Here is a 26,561-nt window from a genome sequence, read left to right as displayed (position 1 = left end):
TCTTCTCCCCTTCCCTTCTTTTCCCTCACATCTTCTCCTCTATTTCTCTTTCTCTTTCTTTCTGATTAGGTCTCCAGCAGCGAAAGTGTTGTTAGAACACAAGTGAGATCATCTCTTTGATGCTAGGAATCAATTTATTTTTCTGGAAAGCCATGCAAAGTTGGAATGACAAACTGTCCATCTGCCAAAGGAAAGAAATGCTGAGCTAGCTGCTAGTATCTGCCTTGCTTAGGTGGTGCTGGGGGAAAATGCAGTGTTACAATCATGCAAGACACACATATGCAAAGCTGTCCTAAACCTTCTCAAATAAGGTCTAACCATCCCAGGTTGGTTTTTAGTGTCTATGTAGCAGCACTTCTCTGATCTAGTTTGAAAGTTTTTGTATCTGCCTCAGAGTCAGTATTTGAGAAAATCCCTACACATCAGCTGATGTCTCTGTGTGCATGGGGCGCTCCTGAAACTTCTGAGTGGTTCATCTCTTTGGCACCCCTGGCTCTCTGAGCTGGACTTCCACATCTTCAGGTACCTCTGAGGTATCACCAAGATGCTACAGTCATTCAATTTCAGATAACTGGCTGGTATGTTTAGGATGGTTTTGGCAACTTTTATTCATTCTGAGCCCAGAACATTGAGGAAGGCTTGGATTGCTAAGGCTTAAATAGCTGAGCAGAAGTGCCAGTATACCTACCCAAGATGTTATATGCTATGAATTACTGAAGATACTCCAGCTTTATATTTGAACCATACATTTTTGCTTTTTCATCCCTTGACCAGCCTGTTACCAGAATACAGCTCTCGCTCCACTGAGCACAGGCAAAGGTTGACCTGTGCTCCAAGTAGCTGTTCCACTTCGTTGTCACATTAATGTTCCATAGGGCATCAGCTCAGTTCCTGTTCAAGATCGTATGGAGAAGACTTTCCTAATAACATCTAATGAATAACAGATCAGAGGAGTGGCTCACTGGAGAGTCAATCCAGCAGTGCTACATGATGACATTCTGCTTATGTTTCCAAAGATTTGGGGTACTGCTGCAATGGAATGAAGGATGTGCTCAGACTGGCAAGTTAGGAAAAGATAGCTCTGTTTTGCCAAAAATTGAGATTTCTACAAGGAAATATTTGTCTCCAAATGACTCTTAGTTTCTATTTATGTTGTTGTACATAGAATCGTAGAATCTTAAAATGATTTAGTATGGAAAGGACCCTTAGGATCATTAGTTCCAACCCCATTGCTATAGGGAGGAACACCCCCCAGGAGACCAGGTTGCTCACAGCCCCATCCAGCCTGGATATATATATACATACACATATACAGAACCCTGCAAAATTTTGGGCCTTTTCTGACTCCAGAGACTCTCCATGTTTCATAGATTATCTTTTAGGGAGAGGTCTTAAGTGTTCTTCAATATGAAAGAAGTAACAAAAAATCCCAGTTATGGAATGATCTGCACACCAACAGCTTTTTCTAGTCAGCTGTTCCTGAGGGGCGTCCTACCATTTATAAAGAAAGACCTGTGGAGGCCAGAAGTATTATTAAAAGTTCATCTGCCATTTTTATTACGTTTAACATTTACAATAAAAGGTAAGCAGCAGTTAAGATGGATAACAGAATTCATATTTTGAATAACCTCATTGAAGTTGAAGTAAATACACCAGTCAAAGCAGTATCAGAGATAAAAAGGAACATTTATTTCACTATGTACATCTAGTGTTTAGAGTTTACTTTGTATGTTGCACTCCACTGCATACTGTTATGTGTTTCACTGCCCACAAGGCAGTTTTATCCTGGAGGGGCAGCTACAGGCTTAAGGTGATGATGCTGATTGAGTGATAGCACTGAGTATCTGAAAGGACTCCCAGTGCTTCTGGTTTCTGGTGATGGGATCTGTGACTGTGTGAGCTGCATTGCCACTGAAACAAGTAAAGCTGCATAGGAATTTTTTACTAATTCTTTATTCATTTCATGAATAAATCTGATCTTCAAATCAAATGATTGATTTTCTTCCTTTGTTTTATTTTAAATAGAATAATTCAATGCAGTCCAAAGAAAGGAGAGCGTCTGATATCAAATGTTTTAAATCCAAAAGTGCTGAATTTTGACAAACAAAACTAGAATGAAAATCTGATAATGAAGAAAATTGTGGCATTAAGTACAGGAATCTGGAAAGATGTGGTTGTTCAGTCTAAAGAAACAAAGACTTTCTGTCCTATTCTGTTATTTCTTTTTCTTTAATGTGTTGTGAATTGAGAACTAGCCAGAAATAGCAAGCCAAGAACTTTACTGTTGCTATTTCAGGGTTGTAAATACAAACTCATAGAATCATAGAGAGAGGAGTGATCATAAGTCTTCCTTTTCTGTGCGGTCAGCAGAATGTTTAGAAATTCTACATGTAGTTTCAGTGTGTATTAATTGCTCTATTATAGAAGAGATTTACACATCAGCAAGTTGAGCCAAGTTGTGCATGAGTTAGATAAGTCTATTCCGCTAATATCAGCCATCATCCCTTTTCTAAGCTGCCCAGAGCGGAGTGCTTTAGAACTGTGCTGCTTTGGCAAAAGAAAAGCCTCAAAGGTGATGGATAATGAAAGCTGATTGTCCATTTGACCAACTTGCTAGCCAGGAAACAATAAAGGTATTTTCTTTCTTTCTTTTAAGAATGCTTGCCACCTCTCTACCGGCCAGTCACAGCCTGGTGCAGAAAGTGTAACCCTGCTCCATGACATGGTTTGGAGTTGCTGGAACATTCTTCTTCTTGAAGTTTAGTTTATCAAACTCTTCTGTTATTTCCACAATTGATTTCCCTTTTGTTTCTGGAAGGAACAGGTGGAAAAATATTGCTGAAGTGAAAAGTACCCCCATAAAGATGAGGAAACAGAAGTGCTTGAGTCCTTCCTGCAGGGAAGAGCAGAGTAAGAAAGAGCAAGATGAGCATCTCTTTTTGTTTGCCACTTTCTTGAGGTGTCTCCTTCTGATCTTCTTCTAACTCCCATGGCCAGCTCAGGAGCATGGCACACCAGGGGAGTGCCCTGGAGTAAGTCACTCACCACAATGAATGGGAAGGATGTTCCGATCACAAAGACACCCAACCAGTTGAAAACTGAACTGATCACAAAGGCTGGTGGTCTGCATGACAGCTTGAAAATTTCAACCCTCGTGGAAACTGTAGCACCACCTAAAAGGAAGAAGAGGAAGAATTACTTCTCAATGTGTTTGATCTGAAGATCTGGATCTTCAAAAAGGTGCTGCTGTTGCTGGCTGGCATTCAAGAGACTTCAGTATGTCATTGTCTACTTGTGACTACAGGGTTAGGTTAAACAAACTCACCTTTGTGAAATGCTATGTACTAAATAAAGCAATATTTCCCCAGCCATATTTGCAAGGTGACATGACTTGATCCTTTTACTTCTTTTGAATGAAGCACTCACCTGGCCCAAGCCCAAAGACAACTACAAATAAAATAATCAGACAGAGGCTGCAGTACGGCATCCAGAAATACCAGTCCTGGGAAAACACAACAAAAGAAAGAAAGAAACAATTTCTGGGTGAAAACTGTGAATTGTAGGTGAGAAAATTTTTCTGATGCTGTCAATTCAGTAAAAAATATATGGTGTGGGAGAACTGGAAGAGAAATGTGAGTTCTTTTTCCTATGGATAGAGCCCTGAGATTTTTGCTAGGTGTGCAGACCATCAAGTTTGCTGGTGCAGAGCAGCTGTCAAGCTTAGATGCCTTCAATTAAAGGATGTCTGTATAGTACTTTTCCACCATGTCCTCCTTTCTCCTTGATCCCACATTGCTTCCCCTAACCCTTAGAGATATGGGAAGGCCAAGTCATATCTTTCTTTGGTTTTGACAGTGTAGTAGCTATAATAATTCCTACTGAAAAGGAGCTTTCCTAGATCTTAGTCAAGAAGTTATAGGACATGATGCTTTAGGAAAAGATCTGTCTCCTATATCGGAGACACTTCATGATTGAAACAGAAATGGAAGTCTGCTGCCACCTTGCTTCAATGTTAATTTTGCAGCAGTTTCTACTGAACAGCTCTTAGATGAATACTGGTAACCCAAGAGAATTGCTTCTGAAGTTACATCACTGACACAGTGATAAAGAACTGAACTGCTCTGCAGTCTGTGAACAAATATGTGCATTCCCAGGGAAATCTGCAGCAAAGTTGAACTTCAAAGAATCTTGTTTTTTAATCGTTACTTACTTGTTAAGAGATGCATAATTAGAAAGGACAATTTTCCTATGACTGCATTTTGATCTGTGCTGACCAGTGTTCAGTGTTTGCAGCCTGATGGTATCAGGAATCAAGGCTTCCTTCTCTGCACTTTGTGCATCCCTTGCTATGGCTTTGCTTAAAGGGAGGCAGGAATGCAGAGAGTACTTGCTGAGAAAAGGATTAATCCTATGTGCAGAGGGTTGTTTGAGCACTTCTGAGCTTCACATTTCTTTCTCAGAAACATGTTCCTGCCTATGAGCAGAGGTAAGAATAGAACAGAACAGATAATGGAAATGGAACTATCAGGAGAATAGTTTCCTAACCTGTAGGGAGACGGTCACTGTGATAGCGGCTAGCAGTGAACCCATGATGCAGTAGCCTCCTCTTAAGAGTGTCTTCCTTCCCAGTCGCTCAATGATGGAGCTCTGAGGGACAGAAATCACAGCTGGTGTCAGTGCCAGAAAAGCAAATGGTGACACATTCCCATAGGAACATGACTTGACTTACACAGACTACAGTGGCTAAGAGTTCTGCAAGTCCAATGGAGAGGGTCATATAGTAGACCATTCTTTCTTCAAAGCCAGCTGCCTGGAGGACTTCAAAAGTATAAAAATAAATCTAGAGGAGAAAAAAAAATGACAAACACAGGACAGTAAGAGAAGAAAGAATATCATTTCTTACCCATGTTTGTGTGACGCTGACCTGGATAGGAGCTGGCAACCAAGGAGCATGCAGCTCAGCTTTTGAGTAAGAGTTGTGCACTCTTTCTGGTAGCATTCACTTTATGGGCAGACAAAAACATTATAAAACATTAACAAATTAATTTATTTGATGAAAGATAAAGTTCTGTGATAAACAGATCTCCAGCTGCTGAAATTAGGTTTGCATAGATCTCATTTAGGTGCTTTCATAAACAGCCAGTTATATCGTCACTTTTGGAGCCCATCCAAGAACAATGTTGTAGGATATACTCTTCCTTCTCAAGAAAGAAGAGTGTGGGTTATGGAATCATGAGGAAGTAAAACAGGCATCTTTTCTTTTACAGTATTTCTGCTCTGTTCAGAGATTTGCTAAGATGATAAAGATTTCAATTTGAACTGTGTTAGGCTCAGCTCTGTGTTTCCTTTACAGGTGTTGCTGCAGTGGGAAGTAATACGTGGAAGAATCATGCAGGAAACTGCAAAGCTGTGGCTTCAAAATTATCTCAGAAAAGTTCTGATCTGAAGAAGACGAGGGGGACTGCAGAAGCCGCCAGAACCGTGAGTATGCTTTAATACCTTTAAAGGTAGAGTGAGCATATTGTCATCCCACCACAAGTGTCCTCCTTAGAATGCTGACACATGGGAGCAGTAACATAAAATTGTGCTGTAGATTTTGCCAAGAGTGAGTGGGCTTGTTTGTAGGAATAGATTCTGAGGCATCATAGCAGCCTCATATCTGATAAATAAGCCTAAATACAGAGGATAGTAACTCCAACAATGTCCAAGACCTGGGCAAGAAGATGTCGTAAGGAGAGCCTGGCCAAATTCTGCAGGCAGCTACTGCTGTGTAAAAGGGTTGGCAGACAGCAAACAGTGGCCTGGGAAACCTGTGAAAAATGAGGGGAGCTCCTGAGAGCCATAATGTCTTCTTTAAGGTTGCTGTAAACGCTTTGAGACTTTAAGGGGGAAATGCACTCAACTGCATTGATGCCACACAGCTGAACTGAGATGGTCAGAGTAAGTATCATGTACAGCTGCCAGCGGGTAGCTGGGTCTTTCATTAGCTCCAGGACACTCAAGATCTTGATGTTTTTCATTGTTGCCTTCTCATTCATGATGTCATCAATCTCTGCTTGGTGATGGCCTTCACCCCAAAGCTGCCTTATGGCTGTAGAGGAGAAGGAGAGTGAGACCTGCCATGTTAATTTGTCTCTTTTGTTTGGTGACTGAGGAGTTTAAGTGGGTCATACATATGTCTGTCAGACCAGCATGGGCTGTGTCTGCAGTGTGAGGCAAAGATATCCTATGGTGTACTGCAGAGCCCTGTCCCCTCTTTCACAGAGGGGCTTAGTGAGGTGCACAATGACTTCCTCCCTGCCCATAGGTCCACATTAATCCCTTCCTTGTTATCTCGGGGTACAAGCTTGGTACACACAGCCAACAACATAGAATTGAGTGGTGCCTTGTGGAGCCCTGCAGTGCAAACAGCCATGTGTCATTTGTTATTTATCATTTATACTGCTCAGGGCGTAACAGCTTAGTATGAAAGATTTTGTAATACAGAAGTAGTTTTGAGTTCTATGTGAAGACAACAGAAGTTTACTTAGTGGGAATTCAGAGTCATCTCAGAAATGAGCAGGGAGAAACTTTTCTCATCACTGGGAGAGAAAACTCACATACCAACTGAAAACCAAGTAAGGAACAGGAACACAGAGCACTCATTTACCTTTCTTGCAGCCCTCCTGGTCTCCTTTATGCATGAGGAGATATGGTGGGGATTCAGGGAAGAAGGGCAGAGTGAACAGCTGGACCATTGCAGGAATTCCACAGGAGGCCATCAGCATGGGCCAGCGGGACTGGCTGCCCAGCAGCTCCCTAGCAGGAATAAAACAAGTGTGTAGGATAAAAGTTCATTTCATTGGTTTTCAAGAAGAGAAAGAAATGAATGGAAAAGCAGCAGAAGAAGCAAAAAATAGAGCGATCCAGATATGAACTGGGTCACAAATCAGTTGTACTATACCTTTGTCCTGCAATTTGCCCTACGGCTTTTCCCAGTGACCAAAAGAAAGAGGCAGTAGAGTTTGCAAATCCACGTAGCTTCCTAGGGGAAATTTCCCCAACATACTGATGATGCAGAGGAGTAGAAAAGCCTTGAGGCGAAGAGGAAATTATGGGAGAGAAGAAGAAGACATTCAGAACCAAAGGAGATAAAACTGAATGTAAATAACTAAGCAGTACAGAATATAGCTGCCTCATGCACCAAATTGTTTCTCATACCTCAACCTAGGCATGAGATTTTTCTGTACTAGGCTTTCTAACCTTTTCTACAGAAGTGGTTCCTGTCCTCTTTGCATAGTGCAGATTCCTGATCTTAAGAACCGTACACCTAAAGGTGCTGCCTCATCATAGTGTCTCTTTTGAGTCCTAGTACATTTTAAAGGAGAATATGCAAAAGCTGAGTAACTAAACAACGTAACTGAACAGTGAAGTAGTGTTTAATTTCCTTGTGGTTAATGTATATAATCTCAGCCCTGTTTGAAATGCTGTTATAGAAGAGCTGGTATGGTAGATCCATTGTAGGTTAAAGTATACGGTGCTTCAGTGTTGGTTTGTACGTGACTTGAGAGAAGATACGAGTATTTCTTTTCAATGTACAGCAATAATTCTGGTGATTTGAAGCAGAGTTGATGTTTCCAGCTATCAGTGAAGTACTTAATAACTCAGAAATTCTGAAATCTAGTCTGAGAACAAGAGTATTTTCTTTCTGTGACAGTCACAGCCCCTCTAATCTGACTTCAAAACATTTTCTTCTCCTGGCTTTGTATGGTGGAGATATGCAGTCTCCATAGCAAAAATTAAGATCTTATGATCTTATGTAAAGACCTAATTTTTACTATGGAGGCTGTATATCACTGCAGATCAAAAGATCTTATGTAAAGGGTGTGAGCGGTCCTTGAAATAATGTTCTTCAATACATCTGTATGTCAGCGATTTATAGAACTTCATTATTTGAAAAATAGACAGTAATTTCTAACTAAGTAAATTATATTAAAAAAAAAAAAAGAAGGTATTTTTGTGAATATCCAAAACTAAACAGAAAAGCAACATTTTGTGGAGGAAACAAATACAAGACATACTGACAACAGCACAAGTTGTTTTCTCTGCACATGGACTAACTGCAGGGAGTGATTTCACTGGATTGTGTCCGGCTCCTTTCACTAACTCCAAGGACTTACTGCTCTGAAGCAGTTTGAACACCATTGTAGAACATTCCCTAAATATGCTCAGAATCAAAATGAAATGGCCATGGCTTTGAACGGTCTGTTTCTCTGAAGCCATGTGAGAAAACTAGATTTAAACTATATTACATATAATTTTGAGTACTGACCATCAAAATTAAAGTAATACCGTATCTATTTCTCCACTAGAAAAGTTTTCAGTTGTATCAGAACATTTATGATGGCTCTGAATATTTATGGACTCGGCAAAGCTGAATTTCATTTGGTATCTGCAAATTTACTTATAACTATCCTGCTTATTGTTGGTTGGTGTAGAATATCTTCTGACAGAGCATTGTGGAATTAAGATTTCTTTCTCTCTTAGCAGAGGGTAATCAATTTTGAATAAGGATGTAATATTTAACCCGTGGGAGGAATCACTTACCTACACTTACACCACATAGGAAGCGTCCAATGAGAATCATCTCGAAGGACTGGGACATTTTGCTGCAGCCCATGATAGATGCTGCAGTTATCATTAATAGATTGTTGCACAGGAGACATTTTTTTCTGTAAATGCAAGCAAAGAAAACATTTTTGTAGATCAGGAGACAAATGGCATTTAAGCTCTGGAACACAGGAGCATAGGGTGAAATCATATTGATAGCTTTGTCAGGTTACACATATATGGTCCAGTACAAAGTGAAGTCCTTCTACTATTGGCTCTGGACACTTTGTGTCCCTCTTACATAGAATTCTATTGTCATCCAGCTAGCTCAGGATCTGAACAGGGAGAATTCACTAGAGCCAAGGATGTCTGTTATGTGGTCAGCAGAGAAAGGCACTGGAAAAAAGGTTACTTCCAGATTCCCTGGAAGGCATGTGTGGGCACCATGACATGACCTCCCAGCCTGTACTGTGTCCCTTCTGGGTCACACATCAAAGTTCATTTCCCAGTAAGTCAGGGAGAGTGAATCAAGGAAGAGAAGCAATGTGACATTGATGTAGCACATAGGAGCACCTCAATGCTGCTATATTTTGAGCAGCATCTCCAAGAAACACCTCTGCCTTCAGCTGGGAGCAACCTTCCCAACTGAACAAGCCTCAGTAACTGCATCTTGTGTGACAGGCTGGAAGCATAATTGGATAGCTAGTGCCACAGGACACAGGCAAGAAGCAGCAACTTGGCATCACTGCCAAGCTGCCTGTGTACAGCTGTTACTGTGCCTTTAAGTCAGTCTCACGTTTAAAAACTTTAAAAACCTCAACAGCAATTTCCTTGAATTAAGATTCAGTTTACAATTCTCATTAAACATACATACTTGCCATACTTGACAGTCAGGTATCTACTTCCTGAAGCACCCACGAGACCTCCTATACCAAGGATGGACACGATGAGAGACCACAGGAACAAGAGGTTATCCTGATGGATGGGGTAGCCATATCGCTCCAGCCAAGTTTCATTAATGAAAGCCTTAACATGCTGAGTCAGAGAAAAAAGGATAATTAACAATATCTGTGACTCCGCAGCATGTATTTTATTACATAACTTTGTTGCTTTAGCTGAAGTCTTTATTTTATATAGACTCTAGAAGTTTATACTAGCTAATAGGCATAGAATAATAAAGTATGCTATGTTGATTCTCTGTTACTGGGAGATCATTCTTTGCTTGGTTGTTCTTGAAATCTGAGGCTCTAAGACAAAGACTTGTGAAGAGGAACTGCAATTTATAAACCCTTTCTCACTTAGAACTCTTTGCTCCAAAGCCTGAAAGTAACACTTCTGCCATAAGGTGATTTCTACTAACTGATAATGTCTTCCCTTAAGTTCCAGTGTCTCAAATGGAAGTTTTACCTGTGGTCAGTGGAGAGAAGCAGTTAGAGCACTTGTTCTGTTTGACTTCCCTATGTGAAGATGGGTAAGCTCTGAGAGTGTCATATGGTATCACTGGAGTAGCCACATGGGACATCCGTCTCCCTGTAAACTTGCAGCACACCTGTCAGTGCTTTTTTTGAGGAACAGTTCTATTAACAACAAGTTGCAGATCTCTCTATTTTCTTCTGTTTTCAACAGTTTGACATGTTCTGCTTTACACAATAGCACAGTAATGTGAGTTAATCATAAGAATAGAATATAGTGATTAAATCCTTGCTAACTATCAGGGAGGAGCATGCCAAGAAAGGGATGTGGACTTGGTGATGCCATTTACTAGTCTGCTATGTGAGCTTTCACCTACCTGATTCATGTAGGTGATTGTAGCAATTTGAAAGCCAATTTGGAATGTTCCACCAATCCCCAGGACAATGACCATTCGGAAGAGTCCCTGGTATTGTACCTGCAGAAGTAGAAGAAAATCTTAAGCATGTAGTTGCATCAGGCTGCTCCTTAATTGTGCCTCTCATTCTCCAGAAACGTCTCACTTGTATAAGGATTTTGCAGTAGGCTCTGACAAAGATGGAAGACAGACTATAAGAAGTGCAAACATCTGCAATTCTTTGAAAAAGTGTGTAGAATCACTTCCAAAGTACCTTTTGCAAATAGGAGCCTTGTTGTTTTGATAGAGAGAGTGATTTTGTTTTCTTTGATGCACCGATAGCATACAAAAATATCCCAAATGTCAGTGCCCCACCACGTACTCACCAGGTCTGATAGGAAGCCAGTCATCTCTAGCTCAGGGGCTGGCTGTCCAGTGTGCTGAGCGTCTGTGTCATCACTGGCTTCTGTGTCTGTCTTATTCCTGCTGCTATGGCAGTGGGCATTTGGCTCCAGGGAGCAGGGTTAAATTTTTACTATTCTGTCTTTGCTCACTTATATTTACTTCAGCTGGACAAAGTTAACACTGCTGGATTAAATATTTCAGGAAATAATTGCATCTGGTCCAGTCTGCAGGGGGAAAGTTTCAAAACAGGAAGTTTGTAGCTGGCCTTTGGAAAGAGAAAGGAGAGCTCAGGAGAAAAAAACCACAAAACCCAAGTAGTTTTCCAAGACCAGAACACTTTATTTCTCTGATATGAGCTGAGTAACATCCCCTATAATCTGATCAATAGGAAAAGTAACTAGCAAAATGTTTAGGTATTGGTATTTATTAAGCAGTAAAGACTTGGTATTCAGTTTCAGATTCACTGGTATAGTAAATAGCTTTTATTAGATGAAAAAAATAGGCAAATTCTCAAACACACAGCTCTTCATTGGGCTTAAGACAGATGTAGCAAATTTCAAAGCTTAATTCAGCTATTCTGACTAATGTACCATTTAGACTGTTCCAAGGAAAATAGTTCTTATGGTTATGAGGGTTCTGGCCAGGGATGGTGAGAAGGCACCAGGAGATGCTGCGCCCTGGCAGCGACTTTTGAAATAGAGCTCCTGGTCCTGAAGGCTCCGTGCTGAACCAGCCAGTAGCTAAAATCCACTTCCTCATGAGAGTAATCAAAGTGAGTAAACACTCCTTATTGAAGTAGGGTGGCACAGCTGGATTCTTTCTCCCTCAGGCTTCAGCTCTGAGAATACAGACACAGAACAGCTCCAAATCCAGTGTTGCATCCACTGACCCATTGGAAAGTCAACTTTGGTTCCGAGCAGCTCCACACTGGTGAGATGAAGCCTGAACTGTGGCTCTACTTGGCTTCTTCTAGAGACCACATTTGGAAGAAAGAGGTTTGCTTGGGGCTCTTGTATGTCTGATGTCCTGTGCTATTCCTGCTTTCAGTGTCTTTTGCTTTCTCTGAGTCATGCCAGGGGACCTTCCTCCATTGCCAAGGTTTGGGCTGAGTGTGGGTGTGACAATGGGATCATGTTGGAACCATCAGTAAATTCCTAAGCTCACCCTCAGGACTTGTACTACTAGTTCATAAAACACAGAATGCAATTATTGACAGAGGATTTTACTGCAAATGCAGCGAGTCTAAAGAAAAGAGAATAGATGTTAATAATAAAACCTTAGTTACTTGTGTAATTGCAAGTGTTCCTATACAATGCATAGCAAAGCTGTTTTTCCTGGCTTGCAATAGTGTTTAGAATGATTTAGCATTTTTGTGTTTTCTCTTGAGCACAAATAACAGTAGCATTTTGACTGTACAAAAACAGAAGCAGCATAGCTATTAATTCATTTTTGAAATTGTTTTAAAGTTGTAATGTTTCCTGCTTATTGCATACATACATGTTCTCAATTTGTATCAAAGTGTAGGGGTTTCTATGTGATTCCTACTCTCCTTGCAAAATAATTGCTGAGAGTTATAGCAAGTATATAGCAGCAATTCCACTAATTCACGGTAATGTTTCTCTGACATTCTTGGGTCTTCCTGGCCTTCCTGGGTTACACTTGATTTTGTAGCATAGTACTATTTCATTTTATCAGCAATTTCAGGAGATTTTTACTGTTCCTTTCTAAAGAATAATCCAGTGAGGATGGGCTCTTGCCTTCTCCTTGTGTCCTGTGAGTGTATCACCTTTACTGCACTCTGCTGTCATCTTCTGTATTTGTGCTTCTTGATAGTTGTCCAGTACTACGGTTCTCCTAAGGGAATTAATAGCAGTTGGAAATGAGCAAACCTTACCAACTTACAAATGGCCACAACGTTCTGCCAACACTCTCCTCCTGCTCACTCCATGCTGGCTCAGGTGGTTACACTCCCACAGAACTGCTCACAGTGGTAGAAAGCAGGTTACAAGTCAGAATACCAAATGAGTAACTGTGGCTGTGATAATTGTATACCTTGTGACTCAACAAAACCACTCTGTTGTACCAGGAATGCGAAGCTGACTGACTCATTTCTACTTTCACCTAAATAACCAGGCCTGACTTCTTCTTCATCTTCTTTTTTTTCTTCTTTTTTTCTTTTTTAATTCCACGATGAAGAAATCCTATTTACAATACATTGTCCTCCCACTCTGCTCTGAGAGGAGCCCAGTGGTTTATCCCAGGTTAGATTTGGTATTTTCAGTTTGTTATAATTCAGAACTCAAAATGAATTCTGAAAAACAAAATATCTGGAACTAAAGGAGACTTTTAGGAACAAAATATTTCATAAGTGAAATCTATAAATTCAGCATAGCTTGTATTTTGTGTCATGACCACCTATTCGTTACTAACTTCTGTCAAGTTTTTGTGGTGATGAGAGTGGCTTCCATTGATGTAGATTCCACTTGTGTCTATGGAGGAGTATTCAAATCTTTTCCAATAACAGCAAATAAATATTTTGCCTTTGTTTCATCTTGTACTCTACAAACATCCAAGTCCTTAATGATGATACAAAAACATAGGTCTTCTACTGACCAGCTAGAAGCTGATGTCAGAGGTACATTCCTCACAAGTACTTCCTGTAATGGAATGAAGTCTCATCCTAAAATGTAAAACAGCAAATTCTTCTGTTATTTTCATAATTGTATCCTTTCTCTCTGAAAGGAGAAGGTAGATGAAGAAGATCCCAGCAAAAACAAGGAAGCAGGAAGAATGAAGGTTTTCCTGGAAATAAACCAGAGAAAGATAAAATATTTTCTTTTGATTCTCCTTGATTCTCCTTGAATCACTGATCATGATTTCATTGACTAGAAATCTAACCACTACAATACTGATGAAAGAGTGTAAACAATTGAGTATATCGCATTCAAAACATTAGTGACCAGTCATTAACATTAGAGGTTAGTTGCTTACCATGATAAACAGGAAAAGCATTTCAAAACCAAGGAATCCTGTCCATCTGAAACATCCTTCAGTCACAGCACCTGATGATCGAGGTGTCTGATTGAAGACTCCCCCCAAAGATGGACTTGGTGACCCATATGAAGAGGACACAAACATGAAGATGCACAGAGCATGCTGGATGATTCTATTATCAGTTTCCTAGTTTTTCTTGATTTCGTGTTTTATAATGATTCTATCACATTTGCGGGACTAAATACTTAATGTTAGTGTTAAATTTCCTGGTTTCATCATACTTGTGTAAATGAATTGAAGTCTTCAGACTTATTGAATGGAATTACACTCACTAGTCCACTTCAAAACTTGTGTAGAGCCCCATCAGTCTCCCTGTGACAGTCAAGTACTGTGTGCCACCACTGCTTTTGAGTAAAAGATAGGCAGAATTAATTAAAAATAATTTGTTTCTTGCAGAAGTGAGAGAAAGAGAGAGGCCTTGGCATGGGTTAAAACAACATGCAAACATTAATACTGGTGGGTTAATCATGCACTATCTGGTTTATCAGTAACTGTGAGCTGTACAGCAGTAGCAAGCATTTGGGAGAATGGATCTTCTTGGGTTTTGCACATTGGTTTTGTAGAACCTGGGAGAATGAACGCTTGGAATTGAAAGATTCTTTCAGGTAAGAAGCAGTGATGGTAGCCAGCAAGACTACACTGAAAAGACTGGCTGCTTGCAGGAGGCAGTGGAGCTAAATCACAGTGAGCCTACCTGGAGCACAAAAGAGAGGGAAAGATGAACTCAGGGCTCCCACCTGAACGTGGCACTGAGCTGTGCAACACAGACGAGCAGTCAGTCCTTCTGCAGTGTTCCAGCTGTGCTTCTGCTGACGCCTGTTACTGAAAAAGGACCAGCAAAGCCACAGTGACATTGATCAGTATCCCAGCAGAGGATTCTTTCTTCTCTGTGTGCTGAAGGCACATTTTCTGCATGAAGGTTTGGGAATCCTGAAAATAAGATAGGAAAAGGAGGAGAGCAAAATTAGAGAGAAGGAACTGAAAATAAATGTGGACGTTTTCATGGCAGAATACACTAATTATCAGGTGCATTGCCAATGGTGAACACTGATCCTAACTTGTATTTTTCCATTTGCCTATCTAGATAGCTTCTCAATGGCATGTCTGTGCAGCACATATCACAAGTATTACCATTTGCAATTGCATCTCATTGTGAAATCTGTGTAAACTGTGAATAGAACAGCATGGAAGGACATAATATATATGCATTCCATTTGGTCTCAAGCCATGCTTATTTTCAAATACACAATTTAGGCATTAGAAATTTCCCTTTACAACATCATTAGGAAAGCTGCAAGTTGTATGGAAGCACTGCTACAGAGGGATAAAAAGGTCATCATGGCACAAAGATAAAGAAAATATTTCATCCTGGATGCAGGCAGCACTTTGCTGGTGTTTTGGAGGTGTGGAGGCATAGGGGCAGTGCAATGAGCACTGTTTGTCTGGATGAGGAGCTACAAGATGGGGTTTAGTGGCTTGTGGTAGCGATGGTAATGGGAGGATGGTTGGACCCGATGATCTTGTAGTTCCTTTCCAACCTTGTAATTCTATGATTTACTTACCTCTTTATATTGCACTTGCAAATACATTTCCTGCACCTCTTTACTCCAAGTAAAGTAAAATTAAAACTTCACACACTATTGTGGCATCCAGTCCAGCAACTTCTTCTGTATGGCAGCATGTTTGAAATGGATTCCAACCAGAAGGTAGTGTTCTGTTCAAGAATGCAGAAGGCTTACCTGTAGGGAACAGGTCAGTTACACATGGACCAGAGACCAGAAGCTGTAGTATTAAGAGAACTGCAGTGGTATATTCATTAAAAACATGAGGTATCTAATTTATATTTTATTCCCTTAACATCACTTAGGGCTACAGACAAGGGAAAGTTAACTGTGGTGGAGCAGAAGCAGATTTAGGCTTTAAAATACTGTGATATGGGAAGATCATATCAAGGACAAGCAAAACTACTACTACTGACAGGAGAGGTCCCACTGTGTAAGAAGGTTTTGTAGCATGAACACTCTTTATTTTGATACAGGGAGTAAAAACAGGTGGAATATAAAATCTAAATGAGGTTTTAGTTGCTGGAACATGCTTTACTATCAGTTTCTTCTCTGGCTATTCCTTCAGAAGTAGGAAGTAATTTGTAATTTTTAAATAGAAAGCACCCTAAGTTCAACACTGATTCAAAGTTCCAGCACAATGATAACTACCATGAATGGTAAAGCTGTAGAAAGGCAGGACTTATGGTCCTCCTAAGCAGGAGGTGTGGTGTACTGTTTGTACCAGTGATGGAAAATGGAAAAAATTGTGGTTATATATAAAGGTAGAAGAGTTTAGGGAGGGAAGTGGTTAAATGCAGCAGCAGTCAGCGAGATTAACAGTTCCTGGAGAGCAGCAGTGGCAAAGAGTAGAACTGCACGCTGATGTGCTGATGTGATGTTGAGTGTAATGTGTCCTAATCCAATACAGAGCAAGCAGATATTTACTACCACAGCTTCTGCTTCTTGTCTTGAGCAGTTACTTATTTATAAAGTGGGCTGAATTTTCCAAGTGTCCACTCTCTCAGTACTCCTGAAAGTGTCTCACTCACTGCCTTGCTCCCAGTCCGCTGTCTCTAGCTCTCAGCACTGCCTGCATCCTTCTGACTGCATGGAGCTGACCATTGTCAGCTCTGGGGAGTGTCTGTGGGTATCAATGTCCTCCTGACACAGAACTGTTGTAGGAAGGAGGCACTGAGAAGCAAAGATAAATAAAAATAAGACTACTTGGATTAATGACAAGCTGTAGGTGTGTTGCTTTTTTGATTATGGTTTATTGAGATAAGTCCATGATAAGGTTTAGCTCTCAGTTTGATTTTTGTCAGTGGAAGTTGCTCATGGTGGCTGGTCAGAGCTTGGTGCAATATATCTTTTCTTCAGTCATGTTGTTCTCTACAGTCTGGTGCCTTTTCTTCTTGTATCTGTGTGTTTTGAATTCTTCTGTAATTTCAAAGGTTGACTTCCCTTTTGTTTCTGGGACGAACAGGTAGATGAGAACTGATGAAACTACCAGGACAGCAATAAAGATGAGGAAGCAAAAAGGACCAAGAGTCATCTGGAGATAAAAATAGAGTAAGATGAGTGACTTCCCTGGCAACACTTGCCCCTGTAGATTCTTGCAAATTGTTGATTTGTCTCCAAGAAATGAGAAATACATTTATTTTATCTTTTCAGTCTATTCTTAAGGCAGCAGAGGCTGTCAGAACTCCAGATACGTGTTTTATATGAATGGTCTACAAGCGTTAGTGGTAACTAAAATTCACAGCTTTGGTCATCTACAAGAATTTCATCTTAATTCCTGTTCAGACAAGCCTAGAAAAACAGTTTAACTTCAGAGAGTCAAAGAGAAAATTTAAATCAAATTACATACAACAGCAAAGGGGAAAATCATTCCGGTGAAAGTGAGGCCAAGCCAAATGAGGATTCCACCTATTACAAATGCAGAAGACCGTGCTGAGAGGGTGAAGATTTCATTCATGACAGATGAAACGGCTCCAGCTGGGGAAAAAAAACAACAACATAAGAAGCAATCAGAAACACTGCTGTGTGTTCTGTGGAGTTTGGGTTAAATGCCCTTCTCAAAGGGAATAAATTGTTGTCACTCAACAAACACTGCGCCAGTAAAGTCAGACTACCACGAGATCACATAAATCTGGGTAGCACAACCACCTCTATCAGCATTCACCTACCAGCTTCTATAGACTATGGAGAGAGATGGACATCCCTGAAATGTAGTTTCTCTTCACCTAGGATGTATGAAATATGAAAGTGAATGGTTCTAATGGCCTGTTTCTCCCCTTTGCCTGTGAGTGCCAACTGGGTTATGCTACCATGGCAATTCTGTTAGGTTTTAAAGGCATCTGTAGCCTTTAGTAGCCTCTAGTCTTTCCATGGCCTGTGTGTACCCCTGTGGTCTAAGTTTTGCTGTTGCTGCTTATACCGTTATACTCACCTGGTCCTACTCCATAGGCAATGATGAATAAAAAGATAAGAATAACATTGCAGTAACGCATCCAAAGGAACCGATCCTAGACAAAGGCAGAAGGAGGGGTGAGAATGACAATTTCAGAGCTGTAGCACAGCTGATCCAAACATAATGGAGAAGAGATGCTGATGAAAAAGCCCCCAATGCTGAGGAACAGATTCTCACTAGAACTACTTATGTTTCTATACTGAAAGCAGCAGAAGGCCAAAAGTAACCTGCAATGTCACACCTACAGAAGTGAAATGTACCTTGCTCCGAAAAATAAGAAATGAATTCCAAGCTAGCTATAGCATGGGGAAAAGTGTAACTGATTCAACCTAATTGTCTTTTCCAATTAGACAGTTTCAGAGAAATGTTTAAAACCTGTGAATCAGAAGATGGTGTGTGAACAGAAAGGAGGCAATAGTTTGTGGGCTGAGATGAAGATTGAAATGCAGTGTCAACACTGGCAAGTCTCAAGCTGTGCCACTGGGTTCCTCTCTCCTTTCCACCACCCATCTTGGGTTAGCCAGAGAGCTGCACTGTGTGTGTGCAGCTGGATCATGTACATAAAGGCTGGAAACTGGTAGTGGTAGGAAGTACACACTGCTTCTGTCACAGGGCACAAGGGATAGCAACCGGGAAAGGTGACAACAGAGATGTTATCTAGAGTTTTTTGGGGGCAGCAAAATGACACAGGAAAGACTCAGAGAGATCAGGCAGACAGAGCTGGAGGGAAGCTATGCCTGACCGATAGTTTTACAATATATTTTTTGTTGGCTGTTTGAAAGATTAGTTAAAGAAGATGAAATACAAGACATGACAGAGATATAGGCCTTGCAAGAGGGGCTGTAAGTTTGTGTTCAGAATATATTCTGACCTGCTCTTTTGGACGTCAGAACTAAGGCTGACTATGTGCTGTCCTGCACAAAGATTTCTGATGCAGGTCCACCCCTAGAGAGACATTTGCTTACACTCAGTAGAAGGCTTGTTTCAAGCAACACCAGTACCAGTGCCATCAACAAATAACCACCCCACAGGAGTATTCGGCGTCCAAAACGATCAATAATGGAGCTCTGAGAAGCAAAGAAAAAACATATATCACTGGGCACGGCCAAGTCTAGCTGTGAGCCTTCTAACAGTTTAGATATTCTTCTTCAATTCTCTTTACTTAAGAAAACACAAATCATGTTAGTAGCAAGTTAGTTATTTTATGGAATTCCTTCTGGTCTCTCCAATGCCATGAATTACACTTGCTGCCCAAACTCTGCAGCAGCTTTTTCATCAACACTGTAATCAATGGAAGCACGTTAAGATTCCATTCAAATAAAGAATGAGATACATCAATGAATGGAAGTAAGCGTGCATCTTTAACTTTGAATGATATTTCATTTATATTTATATGAATAAGATAAGGATTTTTATAAGAAATTATAAAGAATGAAGATGGGAAGGAACATGTAAAAGATGGGAAGAAACTTGGCAGAGACATTAACAACCACTTCACAGGTTTATGTGATGCCACAGGAAATATCTTAAACTCACTAAGAAGAGATAAGAAAGTAAAGAAATATAGACTTAAATCACATGAGGAAGAATAGATCCAAATCAGTCTTAAAGTCCCAGCACGATCTGACTTACACAGAAGATGACGGAGATGAGCTCAGAGACTGCAACTCCTAGAGCTACATATGGGATGATGCTTTCATGGAGGTTGGCTGTCTGAAAAATTTCCGATGTGTAGAAAGTGATCTGGGAAATAAGAAGCATTGTAAAAATGAAGCATAGTCAATGGATGCAGTATGTTCTTATCCTGCATCACTTAGACCTAGATTTGTCATCACTGCGATAGCAATAGTATAATACTGGGGCTTATTGGAGGTGATGTAATAGTTTATTATGTGGCCTTTTTGCAATTATTCAGAAGAAGATGCACCTTTCCCCTGTCAACAATGGACAGAAATAACTCTGCCCACATTGCCAGGCAGTGCCATAACAGAGAGCCCAGCAATGTCACAGTCCAGCAATATCACAGTAAATACAGCTTACACTGAAAGACTCACAAGGAAAGTGATAGAAATGACACCTTGGGGAATGCCTTTTACTGTACTGGGCTCAGCCACCTTATATGCACAAACAACTGAGAGGAAATATCTTAATGGATTAATCTGCATTACGAAATGGGATGAAAACTGAATGGCAATAGCTCATCTGCTACTGTAAAGGTCAAAGAAAATGAATCTGTGGACTGCAGAAATCTTCAGTGTATTTATAACCATACAGAATATTTGGAGTTATAAACAGGAGAATGAAAGCAAGAATTTCTGCTGAACTGGATCTTTTGTATTCCCAGCTTGGAAGTTCCCATAAAGGTATGAAGAATACTGGTGGTGATACAACAGGGCTTGCAGAGGAAAGTGGCAAGTTGGAATTACAGTGATTTGGTTGGATATGGGCTGTACTCAACTGCACTCAGGCCACAGAGCTGTAGACTCAGTAGAAGCAGGAGCATGGTACACAGCTGTGGATGCACAGATGGTTCTTTCAGCACCTCTCGGACATTCATTATTTTGGTGCCTTTTGTTACAGCCTTTTCCTTCACCATGTCATCAAATTCTGTGCGATAATTCTCCTCTCCCCAGAGTTGCTTCATGGCTATAGAAGGGACAGAACGATGCATATTCTTCCATCATCCAATGTACTGATCACTTACAGTTGAGTTCATGCCTCGATTCATCAGTCACTGAGAACAGAACTAGAACATTACTTACTGGAACCTGCTGAGACTCTCCTGGAAAATGGCTTTCAACTTTTGTACTGTATAAGGATAGACCTTAAATAATTCTGACAAATCCTCTTTTTCTTGAGCAGTATAATTCTATGCTATGATCTTTGCAATATCTTTCATTATATCTTATGAGGAAATCTGAAGCTGTCCAGTAAAAAAACAATTACCTCTATTCAGTTCGATTTCCCAGGAGTTACAGTCTAATAAATTAGGGATCAAAAATTTTTCCTTACCTTTCAGGCAACCATCCTTGTCTCCTTTTTGCAGAAAGAGATACGGAGGAGACTCAGGAAAGAAGGGCAAAAAGAGCAGTTGGATCAATGCCACAAAGCCAGAAAAGGACAATAGCACATTCCACATGTCTTCAGTTCCTAAAAGATCTCTGTGAAGGCACACAAGAGTGGGTTTATAGCCCAGTACAATTACTTTTTATAACTAGTTTGGTATTTTCTGGATCCTAGACTGGCAAACTATATACACATATAACTGTAAAGAATAAATTGAAATAAAATATATTTAGACTAGGGAAAGGAAAAAAGCCTGGTATCTTAGTTCCACTGCAAGACTGAGATTTTTCTCATAATTTGAGGAACATCAGTGGAGCTTCAATATTCTCACAGCAGATCTCTGAACAAATACAGTAATTCTGCTTGAGGATATCAAGAACTCAGCAGAGCTCTCAGGTCTCATGGGCCTATTAAGCTTAAATATACATCTATAATTTGTTCTTATTAACTTCAGCAGAGAGACTGCACCTTCACAGATGGATTTAATCCTTCCTCGAGAAATGTCTTCTTCTCCTCAGTGACTGACAAGGGAACCTCAGTGACTGGCATGGGGCAGACATTTCCATTTTGTCAGCAATAGTTAAGTGAAGAACAACCCCACCTTCTGTGTGTGTCTGTTTCTAGGACTGGATTTTCCTGCCACACAGAAGACAAATAGAAAATAGGACCAGAAGGAGCAGCACAAGTACCGTAATCCAAGAACTCTTGCTACAGCTTTTCCTAGTGCAAGAAACACAGAGGAGGTCACATTTACAAAGCCACGCAACTTCTTAGGTGAGATCTCTCCTGCATACTGAATATGGGCATTCATATATACTCCTAAAAAGAAGACAAAGGAGAACTGAAGTGATAGAAAACAAGAGTCCGTTTTTATTTCACCTGCTCCACAATAAGTACTGTGAAAATGTACTTCCTACTTAGCTAATCCATCTGATATCTTTCTCAGTAAGAGTTCTTGAAGGCAAAGGACATCTCATCATTATAATGTCCCTGCCCAGTGAACACACTGCACTTTGCAATAGGCTTGAGCAGTCTGCTGCCTCAACATGAGGTGTGATCTTACCTTTTCCCAATCTGTTCCTTGTTCCACTGGGGTTACCGTGCATGCCTGGGTACTCCTAGCAGGAAGATTTCTGTATCCACCCCTAAGAATTCACATTAACATGGAGTAATGGGGAGTCCTACCAGCACAGATGCCCTCGAGGAAGCGCCCAATCAGGATCATCTCAAAGGACTTGGCTCTCCTACTGAAGCCAGTGTTCAGTGTGGCTATTATTAGGACCACATCATTGATGAGAAGACATTTCTTCCTACGACAGCAAACAACATGTTGGTATGATCCACTTTTTCTTCTTCATCGTTAACTAATTTCTGCCTGTGCTCATCATGGATCTAAGCCACAATCATTTTAAAATCCATTTCTTATTGGGCAATGATATTTGATTATGAAATGGCATGATGTTTTCCCAGGAGGGTGGGAAGGGAGAAGTTAGGCTTCTCTTTTCTATGCTAGTATTGTGTGAACACACTTTGAGACTGAAATTCCTGCAAAGCAGAGACTGATAAGGAATGGTCTTCTTTCCTTTGGGTCAGACTCCCATCCTGAACACTGCAGTTGTCACCTGAACAAGGCAAATCTGGCTTTATGGAGACCTAGATTCACTGTCCATCTTCACCTAGAGAGTTTTGGCTTTGTCCTTTATGGTCACACCCAAAAAAATGGTTCTGAATGTGGTTTGACAGACTTTGCTTGTGTTTGAGGAAACTGTGACCATTCTTACAGATGAATGAACTTGCATGTTCTCGTAAGAGCTGCAGTCAAAGTGTTGTCGGGGCATTAATGCTCAGTAAAGACATTTCAGAGACTGATTCTTCACTAACATCCAGCAAAAATATAAGAATTGTATGGCACAAAAACTGGTGAAAATGGAATCAGAAACAGTCGCATGTTCTCATCTGTCTAGTGCACCCTGGTATAGTTACAGACGCTGAGCAGAGCTAACACTGCACCAAGAGGGGGCAGTGAAAATTCTGACAATCGTGTTAGGTGAGTGAGGTTTAATTGCTTCCCTTGTGGCAGCACTAGTAAATTGTTGGGAAATATACTTACTTTCCATATTTTGTGGTCAGGTACCCACTGCACAGACACCCTATCATTCCTCCTATGCAGTATGTAGACACAATGAGGGACCAGAATAATGTGAGAGTCTCCTGATGCAGCGCTGAACCATATCGCTCCAGCCAGGTTTCATTGATAAACTTCTGAATGTACTGGGACAGAAAAAGGGTTTTTATTCCTTGAGACAATAATCACAGTGGTTCTTCTTTATGTTTGCAACTTTAAAAAAGAATAGATTATAGTTATTATTAAAATCAAAGATATGAGGCTTTTGTTTGCAAATTAGTATCAATATTAGCCACAAATCTACTAAAATACAGATTATTGCTTGTTCACATGATGGCTGTGAGCAGCTGCTTGGTCATTAGCACCGTGAGCAATGAAGGCTGATAAGGAGGGGAAGATGTTATTGTACTGATATTGTAAATAGCTGCTACTTCATTTTCCATAGTCCCTCCATTGAACTACAGATCACAGCAGGTATACTGCATGTTTTCCAGTTTTCTCAGCCTTTCTAACACTCAATAGAAAGCTGTCTTTGCAGTACAGCTCCTGACACTTATACTTTGTGCTTTGATACTGAACAGTAAAAGTTGGGAAGGGGCTGGGGATAGGATCATATCGTAACATGTAAAAGGATATTTGGAGTATCTTCAAAATATAAATACAAAAAAACAAGCAAAAAACAGTTACAGAAACCAAAATCAAACCAACCAAACAAGCAAGCAAGCAAACAAGCAAACAAAAAACACCATTTACAGATATGATTTTATGAAAGGTTTGCTTACCGGAGAAGTATAATTGATCACAGACATCTGAAATCCACCTAAGTGTGTTCCACCAATTCCTAGCACCAAAATCATTAGAAATAGCTTCCGGTATTGAACCTGCCAAAGATGATGAAAGACATCCAAAGTTCCTGATCCCAGCATGGCCTTCAGAACCACGACTTAACTCATGGGATCTTACACCTTTCCATTTCTATGACTAAAAAGCCTTAATCACCACCACCACCACCATCATCATCATCATCATCATCACCACAAAATAAAAACAAAACAAAGAAAAACAAAAGCAGAAAAAAAAAATCCTTTCCTGAACATGAACAGCCTGGAAAGATGCAGTCTATAATTCCTTCAGTTTTGTCAGCCACAGACTTTTAATCATAAAAATAATAGAAGTGATAGATCATAAAAATCCATGAAAGCCTTTATCAACACCTTGTGTTTGCTTTTGTACTGGTGCAACTACAACTTTCATGATTTCCTTTTTCCCTTTAATTCTCAGGCACTTTATTCATCTGTTTCTTGGGACTGATCAAGTTTGTTCTCTTAAAACTCTTATATAAAATAAGTAAATAAATAAATAAATAAATTTATATATATCTACGCACACACATATACACAAATATATATAAATAAATATTAATGTAAATATATATAAATATATATGTGTATATGTATATATTATCCCCATTGGAATCTGCATTTTCAGGGCTCCTACTTGAATGACTCCTATGCTGCCCTTGATGTACTCTGAATTTTAGAGCACCCGTCACAAGCATGTGTTTTCAGACATTTGTCTGAGCAGATGAATATCCTCAGATGTCTTTGAGAGTGCATGCCAATAGAGTAGAAGGTTTTTTCTTTTTCTTCTTTTCTGTATTACTGTTTTCACTGTTTTCCTCTTTCCTGGTTTCCCAAGTCCTCCCTTAAACCTCTTTTGTATTTGCCATACACTTTCTGCACACGCTGTAGTGTCGGTATTATTGCTGAGTCAGTGTTGTCCCCAGCATGTGCTCTGTTCTTTTCTGTTATAGCAAAGGCTGCTTGATTCCCTATGCTGTAACCTTCAAACATTCTGCGGCCGTCAGTGACGGGGCTAGAAGACAAGATGTTGGATACTCACCAGCTCTGAAAGGAAACCAGCCATTTCCCCTTGAATACCTGCCTGCTCTGGGAGCCCTTGTCAGGTCTGTTGGATGAGTGATGCTTCCTATGCTTAGATTATAACAAGTTGGGATCATAGCACAGAAGTTAAATTCTAACTACATGGCTTCTAGTGAATTATGTCCTCCTCCATCACTGGCCAGGGTCTCTTCTTGCTGGTTTAATAATTCCAAGACTCAGATATGGCACGCTGATTACAACATTAGTAAATGTTTATCTTTGTATTGGGAGTGCTCCCCTTTACTTGCATTGCTAAAATGAATGTGGCTTTCTGCGTGGTAGGGATCAGGTGCTGACATCTTTCCTTTGGGGCAGCAGGTTCTCTAAGCAGGGAATTTCCTCCTCTCCACTCTACCACAAAGTTAAGCCACTTAGTAGGGCAACTGGGCCATGCTGCCTGGTTTCCTGCATGCTGTAAGACTCAATCAGTGGAAGTGATTTCAACAGCCTCCTAATGTAGGACATGAAGTATTTGAATCTGGTATGGAGGAGGAGTGTTGGTCCTTGCTAACACTGAGGTGGTTTTGCTGTTTCCAGAACTACACAGAAACCTCTCTATTTCCGATTTGCATCAGTGGACATGGCCTGGTCTGTGCCAAAACAGGGAACTCATTCTGTTCTGGTCTGGGAGTTGATTTTAAGAAGTACTCTTCATCTTGGAAAGATTATTTTGAATAAAAGACTTTCTTACTTTAGGCTTCTACATACGTTTTGTAGTACAATAAACAAAGCTCCACATTTAGCAATGCACTGGTAGTGCCTTGAGGGGAGGTGGGAAGGGGAAGCTGTGGCTGCCCCCTGGCCTCTCCAATCTCCTGCTGGAGGGGATGCAGATCTACCTCCATCACACCAGGACTGTACCCAGCAGAGTATCTCAGGCTGCCAGTTGCACACAGCATTTATAGGCAGAAGCAATAGATCTGGATACATGAGCAGTAAGTCTTTACTCATGCATCTCCCAGGCTGCAGCAATGAGCAATAGGACTTTGTGGTCAGGATGGTGACTTTATGTTTATTCCTTCCATGTAGTCATAGAGTTACTTTCTGAGCTCCTGAAAACTTTTGCTGTCCTGAAGTTTGGTGGCAGGAAGATTCAATTAGATGCCCAAACAGTGTTGCTTCCTGCCAGAGTGCACTAAAAGCTGGTTTTGAAATCATGACTGCTTTCATTTGCTGTTTTACACATTTTACTTTCCTTGTAACTTCTTTTGTATCCTTTGTCAAATTTGGATGTTGTATCTCTGTTTCCAGATATTTTTGTGCTGTACTGTCCCTTGCAGGTCCCTTTCCCTCTCAAGAGGATTCTACCAGGCTAACAGCAAATGTGACAGTCAGATGCCAGAGTACAGGCTCTGAAGAGTGAACCTGAATGAATCTGAGGGAAATGAGGACTTGTTCTTTGAGCTGAGGGTGGGAGGTTTGACTGCTGGAAGGAGAGGTCACATGGCTGGAACTTTCTGGGGGTTTAAAACACCCCGTTTGTGGCCAGATTATGGCATCTGGTTGAACTAACTGTTCCCAGCAGAGCCTTGCTCTTCTTCCTCTCACAGTCTGTATT

General features: G+C 40.5%; 2 protein-coding genes and 1 long non-coding RNA gene across 4 annotated transcripts; 1 reads left to right on the top strand and 2 right to left on the bottom strand.

Moving 5' to 3' along the window:
- Positions 1-1,530: 1,530 nt before the first annotated feature.
- Positions 1,531-10,912, bottom strand: LOC107321281 (solute carrier family 2, facilitated glucose transporter member 11-like). Its single transcript, XM_015878027.2, has 12 exons — positions 10,783-10,912; positions 10,379-10,477; positions 9,464-9,624; positions 8,587-8,711; positions 6,944-7,073; positions 6,650-6,798; positions 5,904-6,091; positions 4,730-4,840; positions 4,546-4,647; positions 3,427-3,502; positions 3,046-3,173; positions 1,531-2,893 (listed from the first exon to the last, which is right to left on the bottom strand). The coding sequence occupies exons 1-12, from the start codon at positions 10,804-10,806 to the stop codon at positions 2,684-2,686; spliced, it is 1,503 nt and encodes a 500-aa protein (XP_015733513.1). The 5' UTR covers positions 10,807-10,912; the 3' UTR covers positions 1,531-2,683.
- A 2,249-nt stretch (positions 10,913-13,161) lies between these two features.
- On the top strand, positions 13,162-24,984 carry LOC116654107. Of its 2 annotated transcripts, XR_004309022.1 has the most exons (4): positions 13,162-14,460; positions 16,883-16,968; positions 17,071-22,268; positions 24,874-24,984. It is a non-coding gene; the product is annotated as an uncharacterized LOC116654107 (long non-coding RNA). The 2 variants fall into 2 exon arrangements; XR_004309021.1 differs by having other exon boundaries at positions 16,883-22,268.
- On the bottom strand, positions 16,723-25,066 carry LOC107321282 (solute carrier family 2, facilitated glucose transporter member 11-like). The gene is made up of 12 exons (XM_015878029.2): positions 24,963-25,066; positions 23,843-23,941; positions 23,046-23,206; positions 22,121-22,245; positions 21,625-21,754; positions 20,882-21,030; positions 20,328-20,515; positions 19,502-19,612; positions 18,835-18,936; positions 17,849-17,924; positions 17,267-17,394; positions 16,723-16,951 (listed from the first exon to the last, which is right to left on the bottom strand). The coding sequence occupies exons 1-12, from the start codon at positions 24,984-24,986 to the stop codon at positions 16,745-16,747; spliced, it is 1,500 nt and encodes a 499-aa protein (XP_015733515.1). The 5' UTR covers positions 24,987-25,066; the 3' UTR covers positions 16,723-16,744.
- Positions 25,067-26,561: the final 1,495 nt, after the last annotated feature.

Source organism: Coturnix japonica, chromosome 15, assembly GCF_001577835.2.
Source record: "Coturnix japonica isolate 7356 chromosome 15, Coturnix japonica 2.1, whole genome shotgun sequence".
Taxonomy (NCBI): Eukaryota; Metazoa; Chordata; class Aves; order Galliformes; family Phasianidae; genus Coturnix; species Coturnix japonica.
This window is presented reverse-complemented; position numbering and strand designations above follow the sequence as displayed.

Coding starts and splice junctions, on each gene's coding strand:
- LOC107321281 (XM_015878027.2), bottom strand. CDS start 10,806: ATGACTGGCTTCCTATCAGACCTG. Junction 10,478..10,782: donor CTGGCTTCCTATCAGACCTG/GTGAGTACGTGG, acceptor CTACTTCTGCAG/GTACAATACCAGGGACTCTT. Junction 2,894..3,045: donor CATCCTTCCCATTCATTGTG/GTGAGTGACTTA, acceptor TCTTCCCTGCAG/GAAGGACTCAAGCACTTCTG.
- LOC107321282 (XM_015878029.2), bottom strand. CDS start 24,986: ATGGCTGGTTTCCTTTCAGAGCTG. Junction 23,942..24,962: donor CTGGTTTCCTTTCAGAGCTG/GTGAGTATCCAA, acceptor CATCTTTGGCAG/GTTCAATACCGGAAGCTATT. Junction 22,246..23,045: donor CTGACCACAAAATATGGAAA/GTAAGTATATTT, acceptor TTGCTGTCGTAG/GAAGAAATGTCTTCTCATCA.